Source organism: Podarcis raffonei, chromosome 16, assembly GCF_027172205.1.
Source record: "Podarcis raffonei isolate rPodRaf1 chromosome 16, rPodRaf1.pri, whole genome shotgun sequence".
In the NCBI taxonomy this organism is placed as follows: domain Eukaryota; kingdom Metazoa; phylum Chordata; class Lepidosauria; order Squamata; family Lacertidae; genus Podarcis; species Podarcis raffonei.
Window position 1 is genome coordinate 10,877,209 of NC_070617.1, and position 17,221 is coordinate 10,894,429.

At 49.8% G+C, this 17,221-nt stretch overlaps 1 protein-coding gene across 4 annotated transcripts in view; it reads right to left on the reverse strand.

Annotated features, from left to right (window-relative positions):
- USP21 (ubiquitin specific peptidase 21) overlaps window positions 1-17,221 on the reverse strand; it is a 28,295-nt gene that overhangs the window by 10,912 nt on the left and 162 nt on the right. For 2 of the 4 annotated variants that reach the window (XM_053368581.1, XM_053368579.1), the window contains exons 2-8: window positions 11,733-11,826; window positions 9,934-10,744; window positions 8,740-8,832; window positions 4,492-4,551; window positions 1,498-1,621; window positions 580-691; window positions 319-456 (exon numbers count right to left, since the gene is read on the reverse strand). In XM_053368581.1, coding sequence (XP_053224556.1) covers window positions 319-456; window positions 580-691; window positions 1,498-1,621; window positions 4,492-4,551; window positions 8,740-8,832; window positions 9,934-10,719 — 1,313 coding nt within the window. In that variant the 5' untranslated portion in view covers window positions 10,720-10,744; window positions 11,733-11,826. Of the gene's footprint in view, window positions 1-318; window positions 457-579; window positions 692-1,497; window positions 1,622-4,491; window positions 4,552-8,739; window positions 8,833-9,933; window positions 10,745-11,732; window positions 11,827-16,668; window positions 16,744-17,221 lie in introns of those variants that run through there. The other 2 variants (XM_053368580.1, XM_053368582.1) reach the window with 2 other exon arrangements.

The following is a 17,221-nucleotide window of genomic DNA, read 5'->3' on the forward strand; positions in this document are numbered from 1 at the left end:
AGTAAGAGAGAGAGATGGAGGCAGAAGAAAAAGGCTGGAATGGAGCCGCAGCTGGGCATGTAAAGCTGAATTTGTGTAAGTAAAATGCCCGGATGATGCAACTTGACTGTACTGGGATAGATGACCTGGTATACAGCAGCTTGACACATTCCGGGAGGAACTGTAGCTGTGCGGTAGAGCACTCGCCTCGCAAGCCAAAGGTCTCAGGTTCAATCCCTGCCCTCTCCCCTTCAAAAAATAGAAGCATGCTCCGATCTGTGGTATAGAGCAGTTTCTTCTGCCCAGCTCACAAGACGGCACCACATTTTCTGCACTCACCTCAAGGTGTCCGTGTCCTCTAGTACTGAGGGTCGCTTGGCGTCAGAGAGGATGCTGGGAGTCTTGCGCCCTTTCCTGTTAATCTCCACATGCAACCGATCCATGAGAAATTTTAAGAACTCCTGAGCGTCCTGCTGGCTAGAAAAGGAAGAAAGGCAGAAGCATTGGGCAGGCCGGGGTGGGGGAAATGTTGGGGTGGGTAAGAAATGTGCAACCGCACTGGGGCAGGGATAAGGCAACAGGCACCCCAACTTGCCTCACCTGTATCCTGTGAAGGATGGCACGTATTTCTGAAAGACGGCTTTGAAGCGGCTGGGGTTGGCGGCCTCCGTGGAATCGGGGTGCCATAAAGTGGCAATGACATCTGCAAAGGCTGGAGAATGAAGAGCCACAAAAAAGAAAATAAAGGAGTTGTTCCCTTTCTCCTTCTCCATTTTTACACTGGGGAAAACACTCAGCAAACTTCGTTTTGCTTCCTCTTCCTTGAAACGTGGCAAATATGCTACCATTCCTGGTTTTGTCTTACAAATGAGGAATTGGGGCTTGGAGTTAGGTATGTGGCCTGTCCAAGGCTGCACAGGGAAGACTGTGGCAGAGGCAGAACTCATACCTAGACCCTCTCCCTCCCAACAGGACAGGCTCAAAGATACTGCTGGTGGAAAACTATCAAGGGGGTCAGAGGAGGGGCTGGAGCAATGGAAAAAGATGTGCAAACACAATGCAATATCAAACACCCGCTCCTTTAGGAGTGACTTTCATAATCCTCTCCCTGTCCCACCATTCCACCCCTCACCTCAAAATTGTGGATTATAAGCCTGGGCAGTTTGACCCACAATATTTATTTAGGTGTTTCCTGTAATATGTTTGCAAGCTGAAGGCCAGAGACGGTGGCCTATGAATGCCTCGCAGGTGAGAAAGGGACAGGACAGGACAGTGCTGGAATTAGGTCCTCTAATTATATAATACTTTGTTCAAGGCAGAGGTACTTATATAATAGTGGTCAACCGGGATTGGATTAAGGCCCTCCAGAGACCAATTTAGATTGCTGGCTCACTACAAGGATCCTTTTTAGCTGAAGCTCGTTCAGACAGTGATCTGGTTACATAACCGACTCTGCCGACGGGAGGGAAAACAACAACAGAAAAAGCAGGGCAGGGTCTTTCCACTTCCCCCCTTTACCTTCGGTCAGCTCCTGCTGGGTCCGCAGAGCGCTGGGCTGTTCCTGCCGGAATTCCCGACGGAGGCAGTAGTCCCGCAGGGACTTGGTGCTACTCAGGCACTGAAGCACAGCATTCATGAAGCACTGGAGGGGGAGATACAATGGGGGTATCGTCATGGCCTGCAGCGTTCCCGTTCCCCCAAAAGGGATCGTCTGCAGACACACAGGATGCAGCTACCTGAAAGGTCACCTGCCCCTGTATAGTCCCGGGAGAACCTTTAAATCAGCTGGGAAAATTCTACTTGCAACACAGCACCCTGCAGAACATCACAGGGCGGGGACTTGAAAACGGGACATTTTCTGTCCTTACCCTTGTATTACAGAATGCCGTTACTTTGTCTTTGCCATCAATTTCAACGGATCTACTCTGAGCAAAAACAAGTTGAGTAAACCCCCCTCCCATTGGGGTTTATCCAATGATGTTCCAACTCACAGGGGGGGAAAACCAACATTGCAGGAGATTTAGTTTTGTTTCATTTAGTGAGTTTGTTACAGAGGCTCTGCGAATGGTTGTTTGCTGACTGTAAAGGTAAAGGTAAAGGTAAAGGTATCCCTGCCCATACGGGCCAGTCTTGCCAGACTCTAGGGTTGTGCGCTCATCTCACTCAAGAGGCCGTGGGCCAGCGCTGTCCGGAGACACTTCTGGGTCACGTGGCCAGCGTGACAAGCTGCATCTGGCGAGCCAGCGCAGCACACGGAAACGCCGTTTACCTTCCCGCTGGTAAGCGGTCCCTATTTATCTACTTGCACCCGAGGGTGCTTTCGAACTGCTAGGTTGGCAAGCGCTGGGACCGAGCAACGGGAGCGCACCCCGCCGCGGGGATTCGAACCGCCGACCTTTCGATCGGCAAGTCCTAGGCGCTGAGGCTTTAACCCACAGCGCCACCCGCATCCCATTGTTTGCTGACTGAGGGAAGTATAATTATGTAATACAGTTGTATCAACATACAGTATTTTCCCATCTATAAGATGCCCCATGTATAAGACGCCCCCCCCCCTTTTGGGGACTGAGTTTTAAGAAAATGGGGGGGGGTGCCCCACAGTTGTTGAGGGTTTTTTTGCGGAGGGTTGTCCTCAGTTGTTCAGCTTTTTTTGGAGCGGATTGCCCACAGTTTTTGAGGGGTTTTGGGGGGGGGGCAAAAACAATCACCCGCCAGCAACTGCCATTCAACTGCCCACTTGCCGCAGCAGCAGCCTATCAGCAGCAGCCCTCGCCGCATACACAAATCAACATCCCTATCGCCAATGAAACATTCCTGCTCACAGCAACAATCAATCGCCAGTACACCCTCGGCACTATCCGTGTATAAGACGCCCCATAAATTTTGACATTATTTTTTTGGAAAAACAAATTGTCTTATACACGGATATATACGGTAGTTTACTCAACAGGTAACTTCCTCCGCTGATGTATTCCTTATTCTTGAAAACACAGTAAGAAATATTTCAAAAACCAACACACCTAATTTAGGTCCATTAATTTCAATAGGTCTACTCTGAATAGGATTTGCATTGGCTACAACTCATTGTTTTTATGTTGCACACTGTTTAGTGAATAAGAATACAGTTGTACCCTGGAAGTCGAAAAGAATCCGTTCCGGAAGTCCGTTCGACTTCCAAAATGGATGGAAACGAAAGCACGGCTTCTGATTGGCTGCAGGAAGCTCCTGTAGCCAATCAGAGGCTGCGGAAGCCCCGTCAGACGTTTGGCTTCCAAAAATAGTTTGCAAACAGGAAAGTCACTTCCGGGTTTGCGGCGTCTGGGAGCCAAAATGTTTGACTTGCAAGGCGTTCAGGATCCAAGGTACGACTGTAATAAAAAAAGCTGTTTTTAAATGCCTTTAAATAAATAAAACCTTGCTGGAGCAAAGAAGGCCTGGGGTGAGTCAGTGCCTGGACAGGAGGGGGACAACTGTGAACTGCACATCAGCTACAGAGTGCTCCAGTGCAGAATGCAATAAAAGACCCATATTCCTAGCCAGCAATCCTGACTTCAATTCCATGTTCTCCCCTTTTCGCCTCCTGGTGGTGGTGGGAAACAGGAGTATGCTGCCATTTTGGAGCAACCAACCACAGCGTATGTTCTTAGTTATGCTGAGGTTGGCACAGCTGATGGGTGTGTGTGTGTGTCCTTGTTGCTAGGCTCCCACAACTTCCAGATGGGGATCAAGGGTTAGGAACGGGGACTGAAGCGGCAGGGTTGCAAGCAGGCTTCAGGCAGCAGCTAAAATCCCATTGAGTTTCCAAAGATGCTGGGTCCTGCGTCCGATTTTGGTGCTTAGTGCAGAACATTCGTGGAGCATACCACCCAACCTCACTTCCCTCAGCGACACCTGGATGCAGAATTCCAAACTTGTTTTCTGTACACGGCACAGAGCGGTTGTGCAGAATATGCACACATCATACAAGCTGAAAGTCAAAATCATCTGCGGTGGGGAACCCACAGGCCGATCTTGGCCTACCAGGTTGTCAAATGTAGCCTCTGGAGTTTTAAAGAGCAGCGGGGGCAGTTTGCAAAAGGGCTTTCAAACAGCCCCACGCTGCGCTTTGAAGTCCCGAAAGTCAGGACTTCAAAGCGCTGCATCGCAAGATGCCACTGCGGATCCAGGCAATTGGCAGGTGGGCAACCCCACCCACCTGTCAAATGGGGTGGGGAAGATGCAGATCTCACCCACCACCAGAAAAGATTTGCCACCTTTGCTTTAAAACACACACACAACAAACTCAATAAGAGACATCACTTCTGCTGCGCTCATTGTGGCAAGTCTGACACGGCTACCTCGCCTCCTACCAAGTTCGACTTCTCAATGCCGGTTATTTTAAGGCATCTTTTGAATAACAAAAATTGCACATTGTTGGGGCCTTTCAAAAGAAACCTTTGTGACAAGTCCTTTATGCAGGGGGGGGGAGTTCTCTTCACCTGGGGCTGGGGAGGCTAAGCGCCCACTTCTTACCGTGTTGCCAAGGTTGCGGAGACCTATGTGCCCAGAGCCCAGCAGGAGAGTGTGATGCGTCTGGAAAAAACAAAAACAACAGACAGAGTGAACGAGAGAGACAGAGAGGGAGGGATGTTTTGCGTGTTGTGACAGCGGGAATAATAGGCTCGTCTCATCTCATGGCTCCACATGCAGGATGGACAAATACATTCGTACTTAAGTACACATACAGAGTGAGCGTCCCAACCCAAAGGTCTCTTTTGTGTCATTGCCAGAGCTCCCCAACCCCCAGTATGATTCCTCCCAATGGTCTAGGGGTCGCTCCACTGCACTTTCTGGCCAAGCTGCCTTTTGCAGGCTTCTCAGATCAATCCACCTCTCCCTTCCAGCTGTGGAGGAGTTCCAGCTCCCCTACCTAGTCGTCTCGAGCAGAGAAGGAGTGAGCAAATCACAGCGGCTCTGAAGCAGGTTAGCTTGAGCGGTGACCGCTGAGGATTTAAATACACGCAATTATGTTGTGCGACTTGCCGTGACAGGAAGGAAATCTGAACACAATCAAGAAGTTGGGGGGGGGAGGCACCCTTGGGGCATTTTTCTAAGACTGCAACCAAGACGTTCTGAAACAGGAGCTGCATGCCCCCAAACGAGTCCGGATACCAATCCTTCCTTAGCTCCAGAGGGAGGGAATCAGGCACCCTTCAGACCTTTTTGGGATCAGACGTTGTTGGAATCCAACTCCCTAACCTTGGTCCTGTTGTCTGGGGCTGATGGGAGGCGGCTGAGCAACATCCAGAGGACCCAATAGGCTCCACACCAACAGCCATGCCTTTCTAGAACTTCAGAGTCTTTTCCACCTAAAGATGCCAGGGATTGAACCTTCTGAGGGCAGAGGAGGGGCTTGATCAACTGAACTATGGTCCTTTTCCAATGTAAGAGAACTGTATGAGCATATGAAGTTGTTGTTGTTGTATACTCCGAAGGGGGACACCGTGGCCCTGCAGATATGGCTGGCCAAGGCTGATGGGAGTCCAGCAACATCTGGAATTGGAGTCCAGCAGCCCCATAGATCCTGCCAACCTCTTCTTTAGACCACTGGCCCTTGACAGGAAGGTTGTGCCCTGACCTACAGCCACTTCACCCCAGCAGAAGCACTAACTGGTCGCTTTACTCAATTTTCATTTTTGTGTGGTGGAGGGGAGGAAGAGCTTGAGATCAGGGAGACCAACTGCAAAAGAAGACCAAGCCTCTTCATTTTTAAATAGCTGTGTGGTGCAATAAAAGCAAGCCTGCATCTGTACTGGAGTGGTGTTTTTAAGACATTCAAATTGTTTTCTTGCTTGTGTGTTTTCCACTCTGGACAACTCTGGGAGGAAAAAGTGGGGTATGAATTTAGTAATATAGAAGGGAACTGCAGCAAATGCAGGTTTCTCTCACAGGGTAGATCCTCCAAGAAAAAACTCTTTCAAACAGCTATTAAAAATGTCCTCTCCTCTTGCAGTGGGAGGAAGAGGAGGAGGAGGGAAACATCTCATCACAAACATTGTAACTGGGTCCCTAGTCGCTGGCCAGAATTAAAGGCAACTACTGGGTCAGAAACAAATAATTCAACAAGCGCTGCTCTCATCCACTATGAAATCAAGGGAAAGCATTCTCCACGCTCTTCTCAGCTGCAGCCTTGTCCCATAGGCCAAAGCTCCCTGTTCCTCAAATTCTCCCAGCAAACAGCAGGGTTTTTTTAATAGTCAAGTTTCTTAATCATCCTTCATTACAATGAAAACTGTCCCATACGGAACGGAATGGTATAAGTCCAGCCAAAGAACCAAAAAGGTAAAAGGTAAAGGATACGGAGAAAGAGGCTCAGGGCACCTCTGTACAATAAAGCCACGCAATGAAGCCGCGTCAGACATTATCAACTTAGTGGCAGCAACGGGGAGAGATTGGGGGGGGGGCGTGTTACCTCACTGGTCATCAGCAGCAGCCCCATCACCGCCGTGTGGACCACGGACTCAGAGATGTCGGCAGCTCGGCCATGAAGCTCCCGCTTGGTGGCCAAGGTGCGGTGCAGCTTCCGGGGCAGCTCCACCAGAGTGGCCCCCTGGAGCCCCGGCATGGCTCCCCCGCTGCCTGTTCCCGCTTGAAGAGCCGGCGAGAAAGAGGCGCAGCCCTCGTCCTGCGCGGCGCCAAGCGGGGAAAAGGACTGGCGGGCCCTCCCTCACGTCCCTATAAGCCAGCAGCTCATTAGCTGATCCGATTTCCCCTGGCTATTCCTGGCTCCTCCTGGAGGCTCATCTCGGCGGGATTAATTAGCAGGAAGAGCTACTTTGGGGAGCAGCAACGCTTTCGGAGAACTGCGGAGCCAGGGAGGGAACGGCACGGCAAAATAAAAACACAACCAAAGCAAATATACACAGCTCAGGGTGACCAGGGTTACGGCTAGCAGCTTCCCCAAGAGGCCCCTGCAGCGTCCTCGAGAAAAGCCCCGAGACCCAGCGGGTAACTGCTTCGGACAACTTCTCAGTGGGCCAACCCACCTTGGCACAGTGGGACGTTCCCCAAAAGCTACCTCGAGCAGGGCAAGTCGGAGAGTTACACAGACCTATAAAAACTGTGCAAGTGAATCCTTGCCCCAGGGAATTAATTAGCCGTTACAACTCTGGAAGATGTCAGCACCTGAGTCGACCAGAGTCACTAGCCGGGGGAACCGGGTGCAGAGAGTGAGCTAGGAGCTGGGCGTGGACATTCTACCCCCAAATCAGTCCAGGTTCAGCAAAAGGGCTGCCAGCTTGGGACAGCAGTGGAAGAAAATGGGCACATTTGAGAATGTGCCTTCCCCTAAGCCATCCCCACCCTCTCTAATAAAAGACCATCCCTGCCTGCACTCACAGAAAAGATTTAGGGGAGACATCTGCTAACTCTATACATTTTGTTCCATGCATCTGTTTCTATGGAAACAAATGTGATTTTCGATAGGCTATCACCAAAGAAAAGTCTCCTTTCCCTCCCTCTCATCTGCCTCCTGCTTTCGAGTGTTGAAGAGGCCACAAGGAGGCATCTCCTGAGATGGCTCCAACAGGGGCAGATGGACCAGTGGAAGCAGCTTGCAATGCAACTGTGCAGAGGCTGCTCTTTGAGACAACGTTTGTCCACAAAAAGCTTCACTGATTTTCACCATGCAATAAACAGAAAGAAGAAAAGAAAACCATGTGTGTGGGTGACAGCACCATGAACAGCCATCACCCCTTGGGGAAGGGCCATAGCTCAATGGGAAAAGCATCTGCCTTGCAAAAGGTCCCAGGTTCAATCCTGGCAGCATCTCCAGGTGGGACTGGGAGAGAACCCTGCCTGGAATCCTGGAGTCAGTGTACGCAATACTGAGCAGCTAGGTGGTCTGACTCAGGAGAAGGCAGCTTCGTATGCCCTCCTCTCTGTCTGGACCACTGTTGAGAGTGAGGAGGGCTGCAGCTGAGTGGCAAAGCATCTGCCTTGAATGCAGAAGGTTGTAGGCTCAACCTCTGGCCTCTCCAAGTAGACCTGGGGATGCCAACCGCCTGAAACCCTCAAGAGTCAGTTCCGATAAAACTCAACTTGGTATAGAGAGGCTTCCTAAGTTTCTCACTGCCACCCAAACGACACCAAAAGCGCCTTGCTGTAAGAAGCCGTGCCTGTGCTGTCTCACTTTCCAGCAGCTGGCATGTGGTGGGAGTCAGGCCAGAACTCCACCCTCCTGCCTTGGGGAACCGGATCCATGCTGGCCACCTGCCAGTATTTACAGGACTGTAAGTAATTGATATGAAGGATACAGAGGCAGCCTTCCTGTGAGGCAAAGGGGAAAGCAAACAGCTAGGGGCAGCTCTACAGGAACCTATTCAACGGTTATTATTCTTTTGGAGGGATAGTTCAGAGGCGTAGAGCATCTGCTTTTATACACAGATGGTCCTGACATCTCCAGGTAGGGATGGAAAATCCCAAAGAGCTGCTGCCAGTTACTGCGGACAATATTGAACTAGATGGGCCAGCATTCTGCCTTAGTAGTATAGGGGAAGTTCACGTGTCGCAAATCTAAACCAGGCAAACTACCACCAGTTCCCCTAAACTTCCTTTGGTGGTGGATTCCTGCGAATTCTCAGAGAAGGATCTCTGTCCGATTCGCCGAAGCACAACCCGCAAGGTTCCATGGCCGATAAACCCACTTAAGTGTGTCTAATGCAGCTGAGCCACTTAAAACCAGCTTAACGACTATGGCGCTCCCCGCCCCCACAGACTCACCCCCAAGGAATGCTGGGAACTCTTGTGGCTGTCTATTCTGTTAGAGATACTTAGCCGCCTGCCAAGGAGAGTCCTGCGTGCGTGCATGTCTGCCTGGGAGGAACATGAAACAAAGCAGTTAAAAACTAGCGGGAGCGGACAGCATAAACATCAAGGGAAATCCAGCGAGCGTCAATTTCTGCTCACGGAACCCTCTGGGGCAATTATTTTTTGGGGGTGGGTGGGGATGCACCAGAAGAGGAGTGAAAGAAGTTGGCTCATGCTGGGGCACCCACAAACAGGTTGTGAAGGCAACAGCCTGTCCCCAGCATTTGGTATTCAGCGGTATACTGCTACTGAACATGGGAGCTTTATCAGGCGATCAAGAGATGAACAAAAGTCATCCACAAATTTGTCTTCTCTCCTTCCTTTAAAGGAGGGAGTGGGAACCTCTGGCTCTCCAGAGTAAGCCCCAGCCAGCATGGCCAATGGTCAGGGAGGGTGGAAGCTGGAGCTCAGCAGCATTTGGAGGGCCAAAGGTTACACCAATCCTGCTTTAAGACAAACCAAAATGGCGACTGTGACTGCACTTCACAGCAACGTACTGTTTCTTGGGGTGGGGGGGTTATTGTTTTATTTTGGTTTTAACTATCTATTTTGTGCTTTTATCCTGCATTTCCCCCCCTTATGAACCCACCCTGACATCTTTGGATTAAGGGCGGAATATAAATTGAATAAAAGTAAAAGTATCCCACACTTTGTTTTCTAAACACTAGCTTGCTAAGAGGCTGGTCCTCCATGTCTAGTATGGAAACCCAGGACACCGGATTCTTAGCAGCCAGGGAGGAAGGGGGGAGGAAGGGGAAAGCATTCTGCAAAGTATTTTGGCTGAGGAGGGACAAAGGTGACGGGTGCAGGACAGAAGAGGAATCTAGGACCCTTCTGCCACAGGGAATTCCTTCGTGCCTACAACTCCCAGGCAACTGCTTAAATACAGAGATGCCAAAAGTGAATCTACATGTGCTGAAGAGAAATTACTTTCTTCAGTTTGCCCCTGGATCTACTGCCAATCGGTTTCCTAGACAGCCCTGGATTCTAAGGTTAAGAAAGTTCCTTCTATCTACTATCTTCACACCGTGTACCCTACTGTAAAGCCTGGGGCCCTCCATTCCCCCAAAGAGGATCATTGCTGGGCACGCCTTGCCAGTCCCTTACAGCAGTGGCCTTCTCCTCCAGCCTGCTCGGAACAGGGCCCTTGCTCTGGGGTGGGCTGGTGGATACCGGGACGTCTTGGGAGCGAGCGTATTCCGTGGCCTGCGGGTCGAGGGCGCGAGTCCTGGGGCAGCCCTCCGTGCGGACGGACAGCAGCGTGGGCGACGGCCTCCCATCTGCCCCGGGGGTGACGTTGACTCTCCGCAGAGACGAGCTCCTCTTCAGGGCCAGGGCGCCCAGGCCGTGTTTGTGGCTGCATGACGGGCTGCGGTCCCGGAGAGCAAGCCGGTTCAGCACGGCGCTCAGCTGCTCCTCCCCGCGGCTGCCGGACTGGCTCAGGTCGCCGATGCTGATCGACTTGGAGCGCAGCAGGTTGCCGCTCCGGCGGTCCGAGTCCGGCCCGCCTAGGAGGACGCCGGGTGGCATGGTGAAGGAGGCGCTGCTGGAGATGGTGCCGGCCTGCGGGCAGCCGGGCACCTTGAGGGCGTGGTCTGCCTTGACGGGGCCGCGGCGGGAGGCGGAGGCGCGCAGTGTGTCGCTGCGCTTGGAGGCCCGGCCTCGGTCGAGCTCCAGCTTCTTGCCCCTGTCATCCAGAGGGCTCGGCCTGGGCGGCAACGGGCGCAGTTTGGACGCCACGGAAAGTCCATTGGAGGCGGCGGAGGAGCAGCCACGGTGCTCTTGGCTCGGGGCTCGGTGTCCATTGGGGAGCTTGGAGGTGGCTTTCGGCTGAGAGGTGATGACCGACTGCTCTCTTGCCCGGCTCATGCGGTGCTCGGAGGCTTGCGGCATTGCGGAGAGGAGATAGAGGAGGGCCCTGGGGAGAAAAGCAACAAAAGCAGGAAGTGGGGAAACAGTCAGGTCTGTTTCTTCACATTACGTTTTTGAAATGCAGTGGTACCTTGGTTTACGACCTTAATCCGTTCCGGAAGTCCGTTCTTAAACCAAAGCATTCTGAAACCGAGGTGTGCTTTCCCACAGCAGTGGGGGACTCAATTTACAAATGGAACACACTCAGCAGGAAGCGGAACATGTTCTGCTTCCAAGGCAAAGTTCACAAACCAAAACATCTACTTCCAGGTTTGCAGCGTTCTTAATCCAAGTTGTTCATAAACTAAGCTGTTCTTAAACCAAGGTACCATTGTATGTTTGTTGGCTGTGCATTCGGATACCTGCTAAGATATCATAACCAAATTTGGCATAATGGTTCCTCCAGAGCTCAAGGACCAGGCTTTTGTCTACGTTTGAATACAGCTGGGCATCATTTGGAATCAAGATGGCAGACTGAACCTTTCAGAGCTGCACTGGTTTTTTGGTTCCTTATCATTCCAGAGCAATGCCAAATATGAGGCTACTGCTTATTAATACTGGGTTGGAGCCAATCCGATAAATAAATAGCTATTACTAATTTGTCCATTGACTTAAGTACATCTGCTCTGAGTAGGATTTAGCTGGATAGAATCAGTTATTAACAACTTTATATACCACTTAACATTCAGAATAGGCTTCTGTGCTTTTTACCGTGTATAAACAAAACACTGAAGTAGAAACATTCCTAATTAAACTACACAATCACCTTACAATATAGACACCCTTAAGTGAAATACACATTAAAACAATGCAGCAATTAAACCAGGAGACTGTGGGAAAAGGTCAGTTCAGAGGACTGAGCATACAGACTCCTGGGAAATCCCAGTTTCCAATTTAATAAAAGCACGGAAATTTTTTAGCCCTTCAAAACAGGCACTCAACAGGCACAAAGCCAAGCAGCACAAAGACCCCAGCCCAGCAAGCTGGAAACGCACCTCTCAAAAAGTGCTAGGCTCTCACCCCCGCCAGCCCCTGGCTCACACCTCACAGAGGTGGCTGACCGCAGGAGGGCTCCTCTTGGCAGATGCCCTGCAAGACAAAAAAACAGCAAAGGAAAACTGGTAAAATTCTCCGCCTTTACTCAGAGATGCTCCCCACAGCCAGATTCCAGGATAGGTGGTCCCAATGGAAAGGGAAACGCTTCCCTGCATCTCAGGGGGAACCGAGGCCACATCTTAACTCCAATTCCTCAGAAACAAGGGTGAGCATAGTCTGTAAACACAATGCAGGATTCAGCTCAGCTTCTGGCTTCCTGAGAACCTTGGCTTTATTTCTGCGATACAGGTTTAATAGTTCTCGTCATTCTAAGGACGGAGTGAAAGGAGCTCTGGAGGTACGCAGATTGTCAAAACCTTGGAAACCAAAGCCTAAGGCCACCTGGCTGGGAGTACCTGTAACATAATGGGTGTTTCCTTCACATTTTTATTCATTTGCTTAGACATTTTATATAGCTCTCCATTATATCACCTCTATGCAGCACACAAAAATCTCAATACAATGACATCAAAACCCAATTAAAATTACAAAATCAGAATTACCGCATTTTTCGCTCTATAAGACGCACCAGACCACAAGATGCACCTAGTTTTTGGAGGAGGAAAACAAGGAAAAAAAATTCTGAATCTCAGAAGCCAGAACAGCAAGAGGGATCGCTGTGCAGTAAAAGCAGCAATCCCTCTTGCTGTTCTGGCTTCTGGGATAGCTGTGCAGCCTGCATTCGCTCCATAAGACGCACACAAATTTCCCCTTACTTTTTAGGAGGGGAAAAGTGAGTCTTATAGAGCAAAAAATACGGTAAATTAAAATGCCTGCTGGATTAGTATTTTTTTAACCCAGTTAAGAAGGCACAGAAGTTCAACAGGGAGGGGGGCCTGTCAGACCTTGGCTAGAAGGAGGTTCCATAAAACCGGGCCCACATTACCAAATGCTGCGCATCTGAGCCATGGGGGGAAACTAACACTAACAGTGACTCCCCTGAATACCTCTGTGATTGGGCAGGGATACAAGGGAGAGGTGGACCCTGAGGTGTCCAAGTTGTTAAGAGCCTTGAACCTGGCCCAGTATGGCCAGTCAGTGCAAGCTTTTGAGCACCAGAGACTCTGTGGCAGCATGGCCAGTGGTCAGGGATGAGGGGGGTTGTAGTTCTGCAAAATCAGGAAGGCCATAGTCTTCCCATTCCTGGGGTACAGTAAGTCACAGAGAGGTGTGCAGAGAGGTGCCCGCCTGCAAGGAGCTTCCAATCCAAGACAGACAATGGGAGAAATGAAGAAGGGAGGAGAAATTGTGGGCAGATGCAGTTACATTGGCCTAAAACTTGGTTAAAGTTGGAAAGAAGAATTTGGGAGGAAAAATCCCTTAGAAAAGGATTAATTTTGAGAAGTGATTCGAAGGAAGGGAGGAGAGGTAGCGCCATTACATATTTAGGGAGGAGTTCCAAGCTTCGAGATCAGCAAGGGGGAATAGACAGTGCCGCTACTCACTCACATTTGCATCTAAATTATTTCATGAATTAAGCTTCATGTGCATCTACTTAACTAAATGGGACATTTTATTCCAAAAACCAGGACACCTAAAGGTTGACCAAAAAATCACAAACACTCTATAGGGCAGGGAGGGCAGGCATTTTTTTCAGCCCACGGGCCGCATTCTCTCATGGGGCATCTTCCAGGGGCCACATGCCAGTGTCAGGGCAGAGTCAGTGGTAAACTGGGCAGAGAAATGGGTGCAACTCTTACTTTGTATAGTAGGCCACACAAAGGTCACACATCTTTCCATCCTGGCAAGCCAGAGGCAACCTGGCCCAGTCAGAGAAGCCTGAAGGGCCACATTCGGCCCCCAGTCCCAAAGTTCTGCCATGGTGGTATCAGCCAAACAGCTTTAGGGCATTGTGTAGTTATATGACTTTAGGTGGTACTGCAAGGCATTTACACGCATTTGTGAAGGACCGGTTTATGAATGGGTAGCAGCCACGAAGGCTAGTGGAGTTCAGAGGCTGTATATCTCTGAATACCAGCTGCTAAAGGGCTATTGCCTCCTTGTGCTGCTTGTGAGCGTCAGAGAGCTGCTGGCCAGAGCTCTTCTGAGGTTCTCCTCCAGTTTCCTCTGCTACCATTGGCCAAAGGGGATTTCTTCTGCATTCCTGGCACAATTCTTTTGGAAAACACAATTCTCTGGAAATCAGAACTCAAGGAGGTCTTTACAGAGGCAACAAGATTCTGAGCGACATATTTAAAAACAGGGGGAAACCAATTTTCTGTGCCAAATTCAAAAAGCCTGCTTAAGCAGAACTATGGGAATTACATGAATTATGCAGACTTGAGGAACAAAATAAGCAGCAGAGGACCGGTGCCTTCATGCTCAGACTGTGGAGCATTTGGCAGGTCACTGGGAAAGGCAGGATACTGGACTCAAAGATGAAAGCTGCAGTCCAACAACATGTAGAGGTCACAAGGTCCTGCCCCCACCCCAGCTTTAGTGCAATCCAACAGGGCTCTTCTTATGGGAGACAGAGCTATGCCCACTGAGACCCACTGAGACCTAAAGAGCCACACAGGAAACAGGCTGGGACACACGAATTCCACCCAATCACAGAATAGGGGATCAAAGTAAAGAGCTAGCCTTCAGAAAAGCCTTTCCTTTTTTGCAAAGTAAGATTTGAAAGCAAGCAGGGGAAGAGAAGATTCTGTAACCGGTATAGTTATTTGTCGCTACACAGCAGAAGCAAGAGAAAGTAGATGAAAAAAGAATATGCAAATGTATTATCAGCATAATTTCTGCCACGGTTATGGAATCTAGCTTTTCTCGGCACACAGAATTTCAACACATTCTCATATACAGAGAGTCCCATTTACATAAATGACACTGAAGAAGCCTGAATGGTCCTTTGCTTATATTCTAAAATATTCATAGGGACACAGAGGATAGAGGAATGAATAGAGACAGGCACTGGAGATGCAACAGAAGAACAAAAATTGTGTAGGTCCCTCAGATGGTGGTGGACTCTTCTTCCTTGGGGTTTTTAAAGTAAATGTTGGATGGCCATCTAATGATGCTTCAGTTGAGATTCCTGCATTTCAGGGGGTTGGACTAGATGACTGCCAGGGTCCCTTCCAACTCTACAATTCTATGATTCTATGAAAAACAAAAGAAGAACAAAAGAAGAGCCTGCTGGATCAGGCCAACACCTAGTCAAGCATCTTGTTCTCGCAGTGGCCAGCCAATTGCCTGCGGGAAACCCACAAGCAGGCTTCAAGCACAAGAGCACTTCCCCTTGGTTTCTAGAAGCTTATTATTTACATACACAAAAATCCCAGAGTTCTCTTTATTATCAGCCGGTCAACATCTGTGTCCCGCTCCCCCGCGACATAACTGGAATCCAACTCTTAGCATGGCCAATGGCCAGGGAAGATGGGAGTTGGAGTCTAACATCTGCAGGATCACAGATGTGATCCTTGAGGACAACCACCACTGGCCCTCATATCTTTCCTTTGCTCTATTGCTTCTTTTCACTGTGGCTGAAATGGAAAACAAGACATCCCCTGGGAGTTCCAAAGCTTCATTGACATGCAAAACGTTACTGGGAGAGATGGAGCACACCCAACCAATGTCAGGCAAAGGTCCAGTTCTCCAGTACAAACTTTGTCCAGCCAGGTCCCTCCAGAAAGCTTCCATCATCCAGGGATAAAGCAGCAACAATCTTCCCCTCATGTTTGTCCTCAGCATTGGAGAATTCAAAGGTAGTCTCAACCTGTACATCATGGATGGGGAATCTGTGGCCCTTCAGATGCTGCTGGGCTCCAATTTCTGCCTGCCTCAGCAAGCATGGACAATGATCAGGGATGATGGAAGTTGTAGTCTAATGACATATGGAGGGCCTAAAAGGTTCTCCACCTCTACTGGATATGGAAGTTCAACAGCCTTCTCCTCTCCTATAAGTATGTCTAACCCTGTTTGAAGCCATGACACCTGGTGGCCTCCACTTCACCATTAAAAAAAAAATCCTTCAAATCTTTACTACTGCCATATCTTGCAGCAGCAAAGAGACACTCAGAGCTCTATCCTTTTCTGTCAATTTGACCAAATCTTCAGAAACACCATAAAGCCAGATAATGACACTGCCATACACCATTTAAATACTAGGTTTTTATCCAACTTCTACTCACAGTAGATTCATTGAAATGGAACTGAATTAGCCATGCCTATTCATTTCTATGGGTAGAACTAGCCCTGGATACAACCCAATAACATATCTAAACACCTAAAACACATCTATTATCCTCCACAAATCCATCTTCTGATTTGGGGTGCATCTTCCCATTTAAAAAGACAGTCCATACCTTCCCTGTTTTAAAACCTATATTATCATCGTTATCAAAGCTCCTAAAATTCTCTAAGCACTGTTTGTAAACTAAAGGATAAGACAATATCTGCCCACAAGCTCACAATTCAATAGACACAATGTGAAAGGAAAATGGAATGAGGAGGGAAGAGGAAAATCAAGGACTGGAGCAGCTGATCCTCCACTGGCAGATAGATGAAGTTGGTTTCGCCCTCGCCAGGATGTCCTTCTCAAGAGGCAGCCTCCTAGTAGCCCCTGTCCATGCATCTCATAAAACAGTAGTTATCAACCTTTTCACTCCCAGAACCCACTTTCAACACATCCATACATTTTGGGACCCATTCCCTAATATTTTCACCGTGTATCTGCATGATGTCCATGCTCTGCTGCAACCCACCTTGGAACAAGCCGTGACCCACTAGTGGGGTCCCCGAACCCACCAGCTGAAGACCGGTGCCATAAAAAGCATACTGACACCCAGAACAGCCCCCCCCAATTGTTTTACTTCCAAGCCACACTTCAGACCCACTTACTCCATAGAGGTTGGGGGTCTTCCTGCTGTCACCTGGAGCCCACCCCAACTCCTAGGCAGCACAGCCTCATCTGCCGACCTCTAGAGCCCTCCTCCTTCGCAGTCCAGAGCCCCCATGAGAAGCCCATTCCCCACCCCCTTCACCGAGGACCCTGGGCAGAGAAGTCCCCCCCCCCCAAAAATAAAAACCACAAACCCCACCCCCACCCCGTCAAGACTCACCCCACATATTATTATGCCGCGATTACATAATAATGTCAAATTGTGCTCCCTGCCCTCCCCCTCCCCTCGCGTTATACAGGCACAGCGTGTGCATCTCGCCTGCGCTGGACACCATCTAGGCAGGTGGGCCTTACCTATGTCGCGTTGTGCCCCTCATGCAGACCCACAGCCGGCCCCACGACTCAAATAAGGAGAGGAGCCCCCAGAGCATCCTTTTAACCGAGCCTTTAGAGCCCCCCTCTTCTTAACCCTTCGTGCTACACGGCCCTCGCCCCCCCAGCCCTCAAACCCCACCCCGTCCCGCAACAGACCCCCGGTGCCGCAAAGGAGTT